The following is a 13,528-nucleotide window of genomic DNA, read 5'->3' as shown; positions in this document are numbered from 1 at the left end:
TTATTTGACTAATCAGACAGAATCATTTTTCACAGAGTTCTGCCCTACGCCAAGGAGGGTGGTTACATTATGATCTGAGACTGAAGCGAACATGACATCAGAAGCGGACTCGTCACTCATATATGGTAACAACCAGAATTTTAGAATTGTATTGGATGTTTTAGCTGCATGAAGTTTTAGATAAACTCTCTGATAATGTCTAAAAAGGTGAATATTGTTTCTATTGGTTCCTTCTGGCAGCTGATGCCAGCATCTGAATCTACATATTTCCCTGCCACTGCTTTGTTGTCACTTGTCAGACACAGAGGAGCCCTGGCAGAGTGTTTCTGTGCTGGCTGTGCAGTGTCAGGAGGGGACGGCAGGTCTGTCTGGCAATGAAGGGACATCTCTCCACTCAGCTGCTTTGGCTTCTCCTCTTTCTTCAGGACACCATGGGTAAGTGCTTGCTTTATTTCACTGGATGAGCTGGGCAGAAGAGAAGTAGGAAGTTTCAATCCACTAGAAATAGTGTTTTATTCCAGAAGTCAAGGAAGCAAATGGAAAACAGGCAGTTGGGGTTAAATAAATTTGTGTTTCTGATTTTCTCCCATTGGTTATTCTGAGAGAGGAGGTTTATATATTTGCAATAATCATAGATTTGACCCTGTCACAGTCTGTGTGCTTTATAAAATACATCAGTCTTGTAGCACTGTGAGCCCAGAGTTGCTTTTAGTGAACTAATGGCTTCAGTGCTTAGAAATTCCTGTCAACTAATCACAAGAAAAGCAAAATGGGCTTCTGTATTATGACTTCCAGCTTCATCGCCTGTCCAGCTCTGTGCTTGTGTATGGAACCTGTGAATAATTGTCCTGTGTTTGTCAAATGTGCCAGGCCAACTTCAGCAGGGTTTGAATGATGCACTTGTCAGGACACTGAACTGTTCAGTAGCAGCCTGTTTCTGTGAGTTGCTGCAGTCTGAGACGCTGCTGTTCTGTAGCTGCAGTGTGAACAGGTGAAGCTGAAGATGAAAGTCAGATTTTAGAAACCTCAAATATTTAGCTAGAGACAAACTGCGGTACCACAGCTGGTATGTAGAGATCGCAGATAGCTCTGCAACGTCTCTGTGCCTCGGAGGGTAGGTGCTGAGGATTCCAGAGCAAGGACATTTTCTGAAGTGGGGGGTTTTACCTGAACTTCCCAAAAAATTCCCACAGAAGAAGCTGGGGTTTGATCTGATGATAAAACTGAACTTTAGCACAGGGAAACCACAGAGAATTCCACTTGTATTCCTGGGTAACCAAATTGCTATGGCCTGGGTCATGTGAAACCAGGGGGACCTATTCTCCTAGCAGGGTGGAGTGACTCCCATTACTTACAATGGGTGGAGCTCGCACTCTGCAGGGAGAGAAGGCAGCCATATACTCCACTGGTCAACAGTCTGGTCAGATTAATAATAGAAGCTGGTTACAAGCTTCCTTTTCTTGTCTTTAAATTTGAGTCCATGTGGAACAGGAATGTTCCCCTCACACTTGTGTCCAGTTAAAATTTCATAACCCACCAGACCCTGAGCAAGTGTATCAGCTTGATTTAAATGCATCTTAGAATGGCTGCTGAGTTCTCTACCACCCTCCCTCAATAATGGGGCACTTTACAAATCTGCAAATGGACACCTATGTACGGGCTGGATTCTGGTTCCACCGAAAAGTTTCACAGTGCTGAAACCGACACTCTCAGCAGGCACATGTTTTCCTCTTCGTCAAAAATTTAGAAAAAAAATGCAGCAGAACAGAAATGGTTTTGTGAAATTGTTGCCCATCTTTCTTCCTGCCATTGCTGAGCCCTCTGTGACAGGAACAGTCCCAGTGAATCCAGTGCAGTCTGCAAGACAAATCCTGGGAGTAAGAGTCCCACCAGTGTTACACAATCTAGACTTATATAAAAATGAGGTTAAAGGAGGGAGGGGACTCAAATACAGCCAGGGACTACAGCACAAAAGGATTTATAAACAACAGGGCCAGCTTTAAATCAACACATTACTCTATACGAGCTAATGTGGGCTCCCTTTCAACAAGCACTTAAGCACGGGCTTAATATTAAGCATGTGAGTTAGTCCCCATGACTAAGTGCCTTTGCTGGTTCAGGGCCATAAAGAGCAAGGGGCAGGTGTAATATGATGGTGGCTGCTGAAACCAGAGAGCAAACATGCTGCAGCAGATATGCCCTACTGGGAATGGCACGAAGAACAAATCATAATAATCAGTGCCCAGTCAGTGCTGTTGTGAGGACACCATGGAATACATGAGCACACAGCCTGTGCCCCCTGTGTACTTACAGATGGCTGTATGCTGAAAGCCCTGCACTGGGAATCCGGCAATGAGAGTCCATTCTTGACTCTGACACAGATTACTGTCTGACCTTGGGGCATCTCACATAATTTCTCAGTGCCTCAGGTTCCCTTTCTGTGAAATGGGACAATACCTACCTGTGTGATTGAAGGGGGAGGGGTGGAGAGAGAATGTGGGGATACAATTCATCAGACAGAAAAAGGCTTTAAATAAATTAAAAGAAAACTAAAGTAAACTCTTTTATCTCAAGTCCAACACGTGGGTTCCCACAGAGAGGCGAAGTGTCAGAAGAGACACTAAGGTTCTTATTCTGACTCAGTGCCAGAGAATGAATCCCCTCAAGAAGAGAGACATGGAGGTGGAGCCAGAGCTCCTGGACTCCCCATAATAGTCACTGTCCCTTGGGGAGGGGGAGCACTGTTCTATATTATGTCATGGTGAAAACAAATCCCCTCCCCATCAATATATAGCTGTAATTGCAGCTACCAGGAGCTCTCTGCTCTGAGGGTTCTGATGTCCCCGACCCCTAAGAAGGAGTTACAGCCCCTGTTACTGGAGAGGGAATGTGCTGTATAAAAACTGAACATAAAATACTCATCACAGATAAATCTGCAGTTACACTTTTTGACCAGCAGGTAAATGCAGATGGGAGAAAAACATTTTCTCAAATTCCCTATAAGAAACATTTAAAGATTGTAGCGGGGGGTGGGGGAGGACCAGTGACCAGGCAGAGGAGGGAGGGAAGCAGTAGTGAATGGCAGGTGGGTCACTAACATGTAAGAGGTTGCTCCTTGCTGTCTCCTACCTTGTGCAGCTGTATACGTATTTCACAGTAGCAAATCTCTGCAGGGCTGCATGCTACCTTGGTTATGGAGCCTGACCCGCACAATGAGCTGTGCCCCCCACTCCCACAACCCACCCCCAGCTGGGACTCCTGCCCCTGCTTCAGCCATGCCCCAGTTCACCTCCCTCCAAACTGCCTCCCTCAGACCCACACAATAGTGACACGTACTTCACCAATCATTTCCTGGGTTTCAGAGGTGAAACATTCAAAGTGGAGAAGCTTCACCAGGAGACAGTGAGAGCATTCCAGCCCAGAATAGTTAATTGCCTGGGTTACTGCACTCACCTGTAGGGCAGGGATGAATTATCAGAGTTCAGGTCCCTGCTTCTGAGTGGGAATTTAACTTAGGGTCTCTCATATCCCAGGCAAGTGCCCTAATCATGGGGCTAAAGGTTATAAGGGGGAGCACACGCTGTTTCTGTAGGACCCTAAGTGGACTTCTCGGATTTGCTGATGAGTTCCAAACAGTTTCAGGGCTGAACCAAATATTTTTTCTGATGTTTTGGTTTGTTCTCTGAAATAAAACATTGATTCCTGGCCTAGCTGTAGCTAGGAATGGTGACACGAGAAGGATGGAGGCGGTGGTGAGATTGGGTGTGGAGGTGGACAGGGTGGATGGGTGGGTGTGACATTCATAGCATCCCAATGCCAGAGGGCAAGGGGCTCACTGGTATCAGATCATGAGTTTCAGCTGGCCTGGCTGGTTCAATGAACCCCAATTCACTGATGTCCTAATCTGATAGGTGGTATGTAAAATATTGGAAAACTAATAACTCACTGATTATTAATATTCTTGTACTCTGCATACACTAAGTGGTTATAAGGAGATATGGGCATAGGCTGGAATCGTGACTAACATGTATTTAAACTAGGCATGTTGCAGGGAGTTGGTAAACAAGTCTGCCCTAGACAAAGGAATGTGTTTGCTTCTCTGACCAGCCAGTCCTCAGGCAGAGATAAGGACGGTCTAGTTACATGTTAGATAAACCAAGCTATCAAGACAACAAATGGGAGAGGAGACAGCATGGTGTATACACCCAGCAGGAGAGAGAAGCTTGGTCTGGGTTTTACTTTTCAAAGAATACATTGCAATGGTTTACTGGGCTATAAAGACAGGGGAGCTGAACCTCAAGAGATAAGCAATTAAATCAACTGATTTTATACAATATTACTGTATTATGAAAGTGTATTGAGTGAGATCTTTTATAAAAGCCTATATTATTATTATCATTATTATAATCATTTAATGTCTGTATTAACACTATTTAAGCAATTATGGATCCTCATTGATATTATGGTTTAAAGTGTTTGTCCAAACAAACGGAGAAACAGCTGTCTTCCAGACAGGAGGGAAGGCAGCTATCTACCTGTCCCCAATTAAATTAAGCAAGGTGTGATCAAAACAATGGAAGCCCCATTTACATGGAAATCAGCAGGGAGATTGAAAATCCACAGGAAGGGAAGAACAGTATGAGGTCATCCTGCCTCTGGAAACAAGGTCATTGAACCTTGGAAGATAATAACAAGGGCAGAAGCCATCTTTGTCACCCATCACTAGAGAGACGCAAGAGGCCAGAGCTCTTGCAAGCTGAGAAAGATGGGTCCTTCAACCAAGGGGGCAGGGTTGAAGTCTCTGGGCTTAGATGGCGAGTTATATGGGCCCATGGTGCCCATGCTCCATCAATATTTAGGAATGTGGGCCTGGCCCCACCAATGTTTGGGTTTACCATGCTTTGGGGGGCCCTGTGCTTCAGGGGGATGCAGGGTGCAGGGCGGCCTGAGGGGTTAGTGGGGAGCCTGGCGCCGGCAACAGTGAGCAACCCGGCCCCAGACCACCCTGCTCTGCTCCACCCTGCCAGCTCCCGGTGTCACTATGGGAAGGGGGCAGATGCCGGAAAAAGGCGGGGCGGGAGCCTGCGGGAAGGGATGGAATGGGGACAGGGAGCGGGAGGAGCAGGGGCAGGCTGGGTCCAGGTCGCTCGCTGCTGCTAATGCCAGGCCCCCTGCTAACCCCCTAGGCCGCCCTGGACCCAAAGCAGTCCTGTCCATAGGATGGATCGGGGCAACTGTCCCAGGCCCCAGACTTTGGGGAGCACCACACTTCATGGGGATGTGGGGTCCAGGGCAGCCTGAGGGGTAAGCGGGGCCTGACACCAGCAGCAGCAAGTCAACCAGCCCCAGCCCGCCCCGCTCCACTCCTGCCCCGGTCCCATTCAACCCCTTCCCCCAAACCCCCGCCCCACCTCTTTCTGGCTTCTGCCCCATCCCCTGAGCGACGCCAGGAGCCAGTGGGGCAGGGTGGGCTGGTGCCGGGTCGCTCGCTGCTGCCAGCACCAGGCCCCTGGATAACCCCCTCGGCCACCCTAGACCCCGCGTCCCCCTGAAGCGCAGGGCCCCCCATAGTGCGGGGCCCAGGGCAGTTGCCCCAGTCTGTCCTATGGGCATTCAGCACCACCAAAAATTATACAAACCTGGCCACCATGTCTCTGGGAACTGACCATAAGTTCGAGAAACCATCTTGAACAAAGCCTGTACCTTACTAGATTAGGCTTTAGACTTTTAGATGTGTGTTTTCACTTTTATTTGTTTACAACCCTTTCTAACTTTATTCCTTTTACTTGGCATCACTTAAGTTATGTTGTAGTGTTAATAAATTTGTTTTATTTTTACTATAGACAGCCTCAGTGCTGTGTTTCACTTGAAGTGACTAACAGTTTAAGTGTTAAGCTGTTGTCTCCTTACAGGAGCAGTGAACCTTTATATATCTCTGAATGTTCCAGGGGAGGGTTGAACATTTCAGGGCAGACAGCTTTGTGGAAATTTGGGCCTGAGAGCATGTTGGAGTCACTTCGTTCGTTGTAACCAATTCTGGTGGAAGCCAGAGTGGGGCGGTGGGGTTGTACACAGGCTTCTAGGGTCAGAACTGCTGAACCAGGGCTGTCAAGTGCACAAAAACTTGGGGTGTCAGGTTGTGGTCTGGCTATGAGACTCCCAGGTTGGGAGCTACAGCAGTAAAGCATTTTAAGGCACCCAGGGTTGCAGGGAAAGTGGTGACACAACCTCTCACTGGTTTGGATTGTACCCCCAGAACATCACAGTGGGAATAAAAGGAGGGCCAGGGTCAGGGCAAATGTCATCAGAGGTGACAACTAGTATTGTGTCTGGTTTGTTCTAGACTAACTTTAATCACAGTGACTCAGTCACTTCCCGTTGTGCCTATCCCACTCTCTACTCCTTCCACTGCTGGGGAATTATTCCTTCTCTCTTCCTGCTGCTTTTTCTTTCTAAACTCTTAGCCATTATTTTAGTATTTTCAGATGATATGAATAAGTGCCTCCCCTCCTGAATCTCACCCCTGTGGAGGCACCTGCCCTTGCTGTCCCTTGCCCCTTATTCTCCTTTATTCCCCAGTCTCATGTCCATGCCTCCAGGCCTCATCATTGAATAGTTTTCTTTCTTTGAACTTTCTCCAGTTTTTCAATATCCTTCCTATAATGAAGGGACAGAAATACAATATTCCAGGGGAGGATGTACTAAGACCATGCAAACATTCATCAGTTACATCCAGTCCCACATGCAGACACAGTCACACACTCTGCTTTGTGTCAACCTGTTCACACCTGAGAATTATGTTGTTGGCTACCCCCATGCCCCAGCAGTGTCACACTTTGCCCTTTTATTCAAACTCTCTCTCATCGCTGGAACACAGGAACTGGCATACGGGGTAAAGGGCTGCTGCTTATTTAACAATGTTGTTGCTGTTGAGAGGAGAGATAACAGCATAACCAACACTCTCCGATGGATGTATTTACTCTCTAGGTCGCATTGACGTCCAGCTGGTTGGAGGGGACACTGCCTGCTCAGGACGTGTTGAAGTAAAACATGGAAATACCTGGGAGACAGTCTGTGATTCACACTTGGGTTTCAATGCGGCCTCTATTATCTGCAATGAATTACAGTGTGGACAGGCTGTAGCCACCTTGGGAACAGCTCACTTTGAAGAAGGACATGATCTGATCTGGAAGGAAGAGTTCCAGTGTGTGGGGAATGAGTCTGTCCTTGAGAAATGTCCCAGGATGTCCCGTCCCAACCACACATGCTCTCACGCTAATGATATTGGCATATTCTGCTCAGGTAAGAACTCATATTGATGAACCACTAACATGGGCCCTATAGCTGGGCCCCTCAGTCTCTTTTCTCTCACATCCATGTATTCCACCTGTGAACCCACATCCCAGAAGACTTTATATGTTTCCATGTTGCTACAAAGGATTCCTGTCTGTTAGAAAGGGTGGCTCCACTCTCCCTCTACCCATAGGGAACCAAGAAGGGATCCAAGAATGGAGGGAAACCCCATTATCTCTCTCACATTCCTAACTCCATTTTTAGTGTCTTCAATAGATTGGGACAGTTCTATTAATTTTTTTCTCCAGCTACAAGGATAGGGTCCTAGCAGAGCTCTGATCCCCCTTATCCTCCACTAATAATAATGACTGTCACTCATATTCGAGTATGACTGTGACTTGAAGTCTGTTTCCACAAGTAGGGTTCAGGAAACGTGCCACGGCAAGTTGGTGTCTATGTTCCCTCCTACTGTTGGGCAAGGTGGTGCGACGATATTTTGTTATACATTCTGGTTCCCTTGTAGCAGAGTGTCAGGCTTGCCTGTCATGGGCCGTACCCTCCCAGGTCGTTGAGTCCAGCAGATTTTGTCAGACCATTTGAATCCCATTATGCTGTATATGTGGCGCTGTTGCAGGCAGTTAAGTTTTTGGATTTGGCAACGATAAAGGGGCAGGTCTCTAATGAGTATAGAAAACAAGGGAGCACAACAGCTCTGTAAACTTGGCATTTTGTGGATATTTGGCAGCTGATTTTAACATGCTGAAAGTTCTTTATCAATGCTGGTGTCGTCGGTAAGTGTACTACTTAGGTAGCAGAAGGACTTGATGTTGTTTAATTGGCAGCCATTAAATCTTATTTCAGGTGGTGATGGAGGTAATGGCTGCATGTTCTCCACTGCTAAGAAGACTCTTCCCTACTCAGATACATCTGTCAAGGGAGAGGGCAGGGTCTAGTGGTCAGAGCACAGAACCAGAAATCTCAAGACCTGGGTTTTCTTTCCAGCTCTGCTGCTGTATTAATTAATGCTCCATGCTTGAGTTCGCCCATCTGTGAAATGGAAACAACAATTAATTACCTACCTCAGTGAGTGGTTGTGCGGCTTACCTTCATTAGTGTAAAGTGCTTTCAGGCACTTGAATGCATAGTGCTATGTAGGGCCAGGTGTTGTTATTTTAAAACTTAACTGGAAGAATTGGAGTGGTTGTGGCCACTTTTACCTTATTGCCCTGCAGTGGGGGGTGGCTTTGTGCCACCCATTCATAGGGATCTAATTATTAGAGACTAGCTGAAAGCCCGTGCTGTTGCATGGGTGTAATTCGTAAAGTTTCACATGGGTGTAATTCATAAAGTCATGTGAAGAAACAGTGACTGCTGGAAGCAAATATTAAGCAAAAAAACAGAAAGAATATGAATGCAAAACATGTACACTGTCAATCTGAAATGTGCGCACGTGTGACAGCTTTGGCGCATAACACCTAGCTCATATACTCACCTCCCTCCCAGTTGTTTGGTAAATTACTTGACCATGAAACTTACTTATTACCAAGGTGCATTTCACCAATCTAAGTATACCATTGTACCAATACTGTATTTATTGCTAAAGCATGTTTCACCAAAGTTTGTCAATGGAGTTTTTCACCGCCCTCTATTCCCCTGCCAATTTTAGGTTGAAACGTCAGCCTTGTAATGGACACAAAAAGCACCTCTCTCCCTGGCTGCTCAGCTGGAGTCTGCACTTGCCCTCTCCTCACCCCTGAGATGGGGGATCTGCCCTTCATTCCCTCTTACTATCTTCACCATAGCAACCCACCTCTTGCCTCCTGCATCCCTGGGACTTCTCTGTCTGGGACTCCGCTACACCACAACTTTCACAACTTCACCCTGCCCTGCCTCTTGCTGCCCCAGGACCCTCTCTCGTCTCTAGGGACATACATGAAGGCAGGGCTAAGGGACAGGGCAGGTCTGTGTCCTCAGTCCAAAAGGTCTCACACACAGGTTGGCCCAGCCCTGAAAACTGGCGTATCAGAGGAGCTTCTCGCATCTTCACACCAGCTCCTCCTATAGGAACTGAAATCCTGTGACTTGTGATCAGCTTGCAACAACTGGAAACACTGCAACAGTGCCTTCCCCTGGCTGCATGGAGGGAACCCTGTTTCCCGCCACCAACCCCAGGCTGGAAAGCTGCCATCTGATCCCCTTCATCTCTCACCCCTATTGCTGTCCTCTGCAGCCCCCTCTGCCTCCTTTATGCCCCCACATTCCGCTTCAGCCACATCCTCCTGCCCCTCTCAGCCTCTCTTCTGCCCTCACATCCTCCAACACCCCATTCCCCTGAATCCCTTAGATCTGCCTCTTGCCCTCAGTGTCCTGCTCTCCTCACTCTCCCCACCCTCCTTTCATCAGGTCTCTGGGGCCACTCACACTCCCTGCATCCTCTCCAGCCCCCTGAGCCATACAGGAGCAGCCATGTTCCCTGTGGGCTTCAGTTTCATTGAAAACAGTGGGAGGCAGCAGCCAACTTTACTCAGGGCGGCCTCACTCCCACATGCCGACAGACTGTAGGGAGATGGTGGAATCTCGCTGGCTTCAGCCCCAGTGACAGCTACAGGAGATGGCGCCATATGGAATAAGGGAAACTCCGAGAGTTGGAAGTGGCTTATAACTTAAAAGTTGGATGGCAAGTGACTGTGAATCCTAGTGATGACTGAGCCTGGTGATATTCTGAACCAGAGGAGCTCTCAGCCAGGCTTGTAGCTTGCCCCAGCATTTCACACTGACTCAGCACACATCCTCCATGTCAAGTGACTCACAGAGTGACATTCCTGGGATTTTCTTATATAGGTAACAAAGGTCGCCTTCTTGTCAGGGCCAGGGTCTTGTCAGGACACAGATCTAAATGGATGAGCTAAAAGAAGAGCGGAGCCACTTAGTCAAGTGCCTTTCCCAACATCACCGCTAACAGCAGAGCCTGGAAAGGATCTGCACTGCCCACTAACCTGGCTGTGAAACACACCACTGGCCGAAATCCCAGTCCATGGCAGCCATCTGGCTAGCCTGTCACTGTATCCATGAGGAGTCCTTGCTGTCTGGCCATGGTCTGACTGCCAGGTATGGTACTGGGATGTGCAGGTAAAAATGGAAAACAGGGGGATATTTGTCCTGAAAGGTGAAGTCCTGGAGAGAGGAAGCCAGGATTAGAGAAGGGGCGTACTTCTGTGTAAGGCGCAGTTGCCACCTCCAAGGCACTGTAAAACTAGCAGTCCATGGGCAGGCCCAGGGCCCAGGGGAGTGGGGCTGGCCTGTGAGCTGGCCAGGTCCCAGGGCTGGGGGGTGGGGGTGGGAGAGGGAAGGTTCCAGGGCTGGGGGAAACCATGGGGAGGGGCCCAGGTCTTGAAAATTTATGGGAGGCTTGGTGGGATTCGGGGCTGGGAGTAGGGCACTGCTCTCACTTTCACTGGTGTCTGCCCTGGCACACTGCACACATGCAGAGCAGGATGAGGGTGCCAGCTGAAAGGCCGTTGAATGCTCCCAGCCGTGATATCTGCAACTAGGGTTCCGAGATCACTTCATGCCCAGGTGTGTTTGTGCAACACCAACCCCTCCCCCACCCCCAGCCAATAACACCTTTGGACCAGCAACTGGCAAGGCCATAGAAAAACTGGCCAGGCCCCTCACAAACCAGTCAGGTAGTATAAGACTGTTGGCGAGGAGAGAAAGAGACCTCAGCCCCATGGTGCTCATTCCTACACATTTCTTGGTGTGAGCTTCTAGTGATAACAATACCTTCATCTGCTCTTCCCTTCTTTTTCCCTTCAATGGTGTGTTTGACTCACTTTGGTCCTGATCCAGCAGTGGCAGCTGAGGGCACTCAGCCCCTCACAGGATCCTCTCAGCACCTTGTGGGATTGTGTCCTGTACTTGAGGGGCTGTCCCTTGCTGAACTCCATGTTCTGTAATGTCCCAGGCTATCCGCAGGCAACCTTAACTCTGCATTAATGAAGTTTTTACCATTTAATTCTACTAAAAATCTGCTTTGAATCCCCAATTCTACCCACAATCTCAGAACAGCGCTACAGCTTGAGGCAGGGAGATAGTCACCAGTATTTGCTTTTTAATTGTCATCAGAAAGTCGCATATTGAGCACTGTTGGATTGACTGAGGTAGTTCACAACTCTTAGAGCTACTGTTTCATTTACATCAATGGAAGCCCCAAGCAGCTCTTCACCAAGGGAAATGATCCCCCTGGAGATGGCAATAACCACAGGGCTTATCTGCTCTCCATCTACAGTCACTGCATTGGGTGTAGCTGTACTGAATGGTGGAAGAATACGCTGGAGCAGCTTGGGAGAGCTGTGGTTGTAATATGAGGAGATCTGGGGATTAGTTTGAGGAGCATCAGAGAGCTGTGAATGTGATACGAGGAGATCTGGGCCTGAACGCCCCCATGCGTGTTATCAAAGGGAAGATGTGCATATGGACCTTGAGGTTCCAGTCGGCATCATTTGTGTAGGCTGTGTCAGGAGCAGGGCACTGGATTCATCTTGCAATGGGTATTGTGAGCTGGGACATGAGAGCTGTCTGTGGATTTAATGATGGATGGGGGAAAGTAGGTTTAGGTGATATCTTGTGTGGATCAGTTACAGGGCTGTAAAAGGGTATGAAGTGGTTGTTGAATTTGCAAGTGTGGTGTGGTCTCATGGGGTGGGCTCAGTGTTTGAGCTCAGGGAAACAACAGTTTGTCTACAGTATTATTGTACTATAACAGTGTATGGAGTAAGATATCATATAAACACTGGTGACATGTTGGTTATGGAAATTGTTGTGCAAGGAATATACAGATTGTGAGTAAAGAGTTATGTCTGTGTGATGGAAATATGTTCCTAAAATATGTTTTGGGAACAGACTTGATAAACAAGTTTTTCCTGGGGAAAAGCATATCATTTTGCCTGTGTCTCCAATGTAAACTGGGCATGATGATGCCAGAGAGAGTGGAAGTTACATTACATATGATTCACCAGGGGGATGGGAAGTCAACAGGTAGCGTCAAAATGCAGGGGAGAAGAAGTTTATCTGGGGATGCACTTTAGACAAGCATGTTTCAAAAATTTACTGAACTATAAAAACAAGGACAGAAAATTCCTTAGTTATCTATCATTTAAGGGGCAAAGAGGATTCTGTGAATGTTGGATCCTCCTGCTAGAAGATATGGAAATGCTGGTAGCTTGATGTAAGAGAGAAAGCTGTTGAAGCAAAGATTGTGGCTTGCTAAAGTTAAGCCTTAGACACTAGAAAGTGTGCAATATTTTGTTTTGTTTGTAAGCATTTTCTGCTTCTGTTATCACTGCTTAGTATGATCTATGTTCTTTATTAATAAATGTATTCTTACTCAGCTCAGTGCTGTTTGTTAAGGTAAAGAGTGTGTCCTCTGCTGGGCAAACAGGTTAGTATGTGTGCGTGTACTGTCTCTTTGGAGACAGTGGAGTTAATAATTTCTGTGAGTGATGAGTGAGAGGCATTGGAAACTACAGGGAGACATCTCAGGGGAACTTGGGACCTCTGGGTTCATTGACCATTACCTTCAAGGCAAGATGGTGTAGAGAGGCAGAATTTCAAGGAGTTTGCTGGTGAGGCAGACAGATTGGTGGGGCAGGGAGCCGACACACAGTTTAAGCTCCAGCAAAGCTCACTCTAGCTGAGTCAGAGGGGTAACACAGAGGCTTCTGGTACTGGATGCTCCGAGAGAGCATCACAACTCAGATGAATTTCATCAGGACCTGGTTTCAGAGTGAGCTGTAGCTCACGAAAACTTATGCTTTTATAAATTTGTTAGTCTCTAAGGTACCACAAGTATTCCTTTTCTTTTTATCAGGACCTGGGACTCAAATACATCTAACTTATCTAAATATTCTTTAATATGTTCTTCCCTAGTTTTGGCTTGTGTTCCTTCCCCCATGTTGTTACTATTAATTGTGTTGAGTATCTGCTCACCATTAACCTATTTAGTGAAGACTAAAGCAAAATAGGCATTAAACACCTCAGCCTTCTTGATATCATCCCTATTAGCTCTTCTTTGCACTAAGCAGAGGACCTGCACTTTCCTTTGTCTTCCTCTTGCTCCCTAAAGTATTTATAAAACAACTTCTTATTCCCTTTTATGTCTCTTTCTGAGTGTAACTCATTTTGTGCCTTAGCCTCACTGATTTAGTCCCTACATGCTGGTGTTGAGGTTTTGTAC

The 13,528-nt window shown here is 47.2% G+C and overlaps 1 protein-coding gene across 1 annotated transcript in view; it reads left to right on the top strand.

Annotated features, from left to right (window-relative positions):
- Positions 1-374: 374 nt before the first annotated feature.
- The window catches only part of LOC311520737 (scavenger receptor cysteine-rich type 1 protein M130-like), a gene marked incomplete at both ends in the record, with an annotated part of 61,801 nt that continues 48,647 nt past the window's right edge, over positions 375-13,528 (top strand). Inside the window, one exon of the mRNA XM_084628454.1 lies at positions 375-435. Within this exon, the coding sequence (XP_084484580.1) occupies positions 375-435 (61 nt within the window). The remainder of the gene's footprint in view (positions 436-13,528) is intronic.

Source organism: Lepidochelys olivacea (genome assembly GCF_965140295.1).
Source record: "Lepidochelys olivacea isolate rLepOli2 genome assembly, chromosome: 1".
Lineage (NCBI taxonomy): Eukaryota > Metazoa > Chordata > Testudines > Cheloniidae > Lepidochelys > Lepidochelys olivacea.
This window is presented reverse-complemented; position numbering and strand designations above follow the sequence as displayed.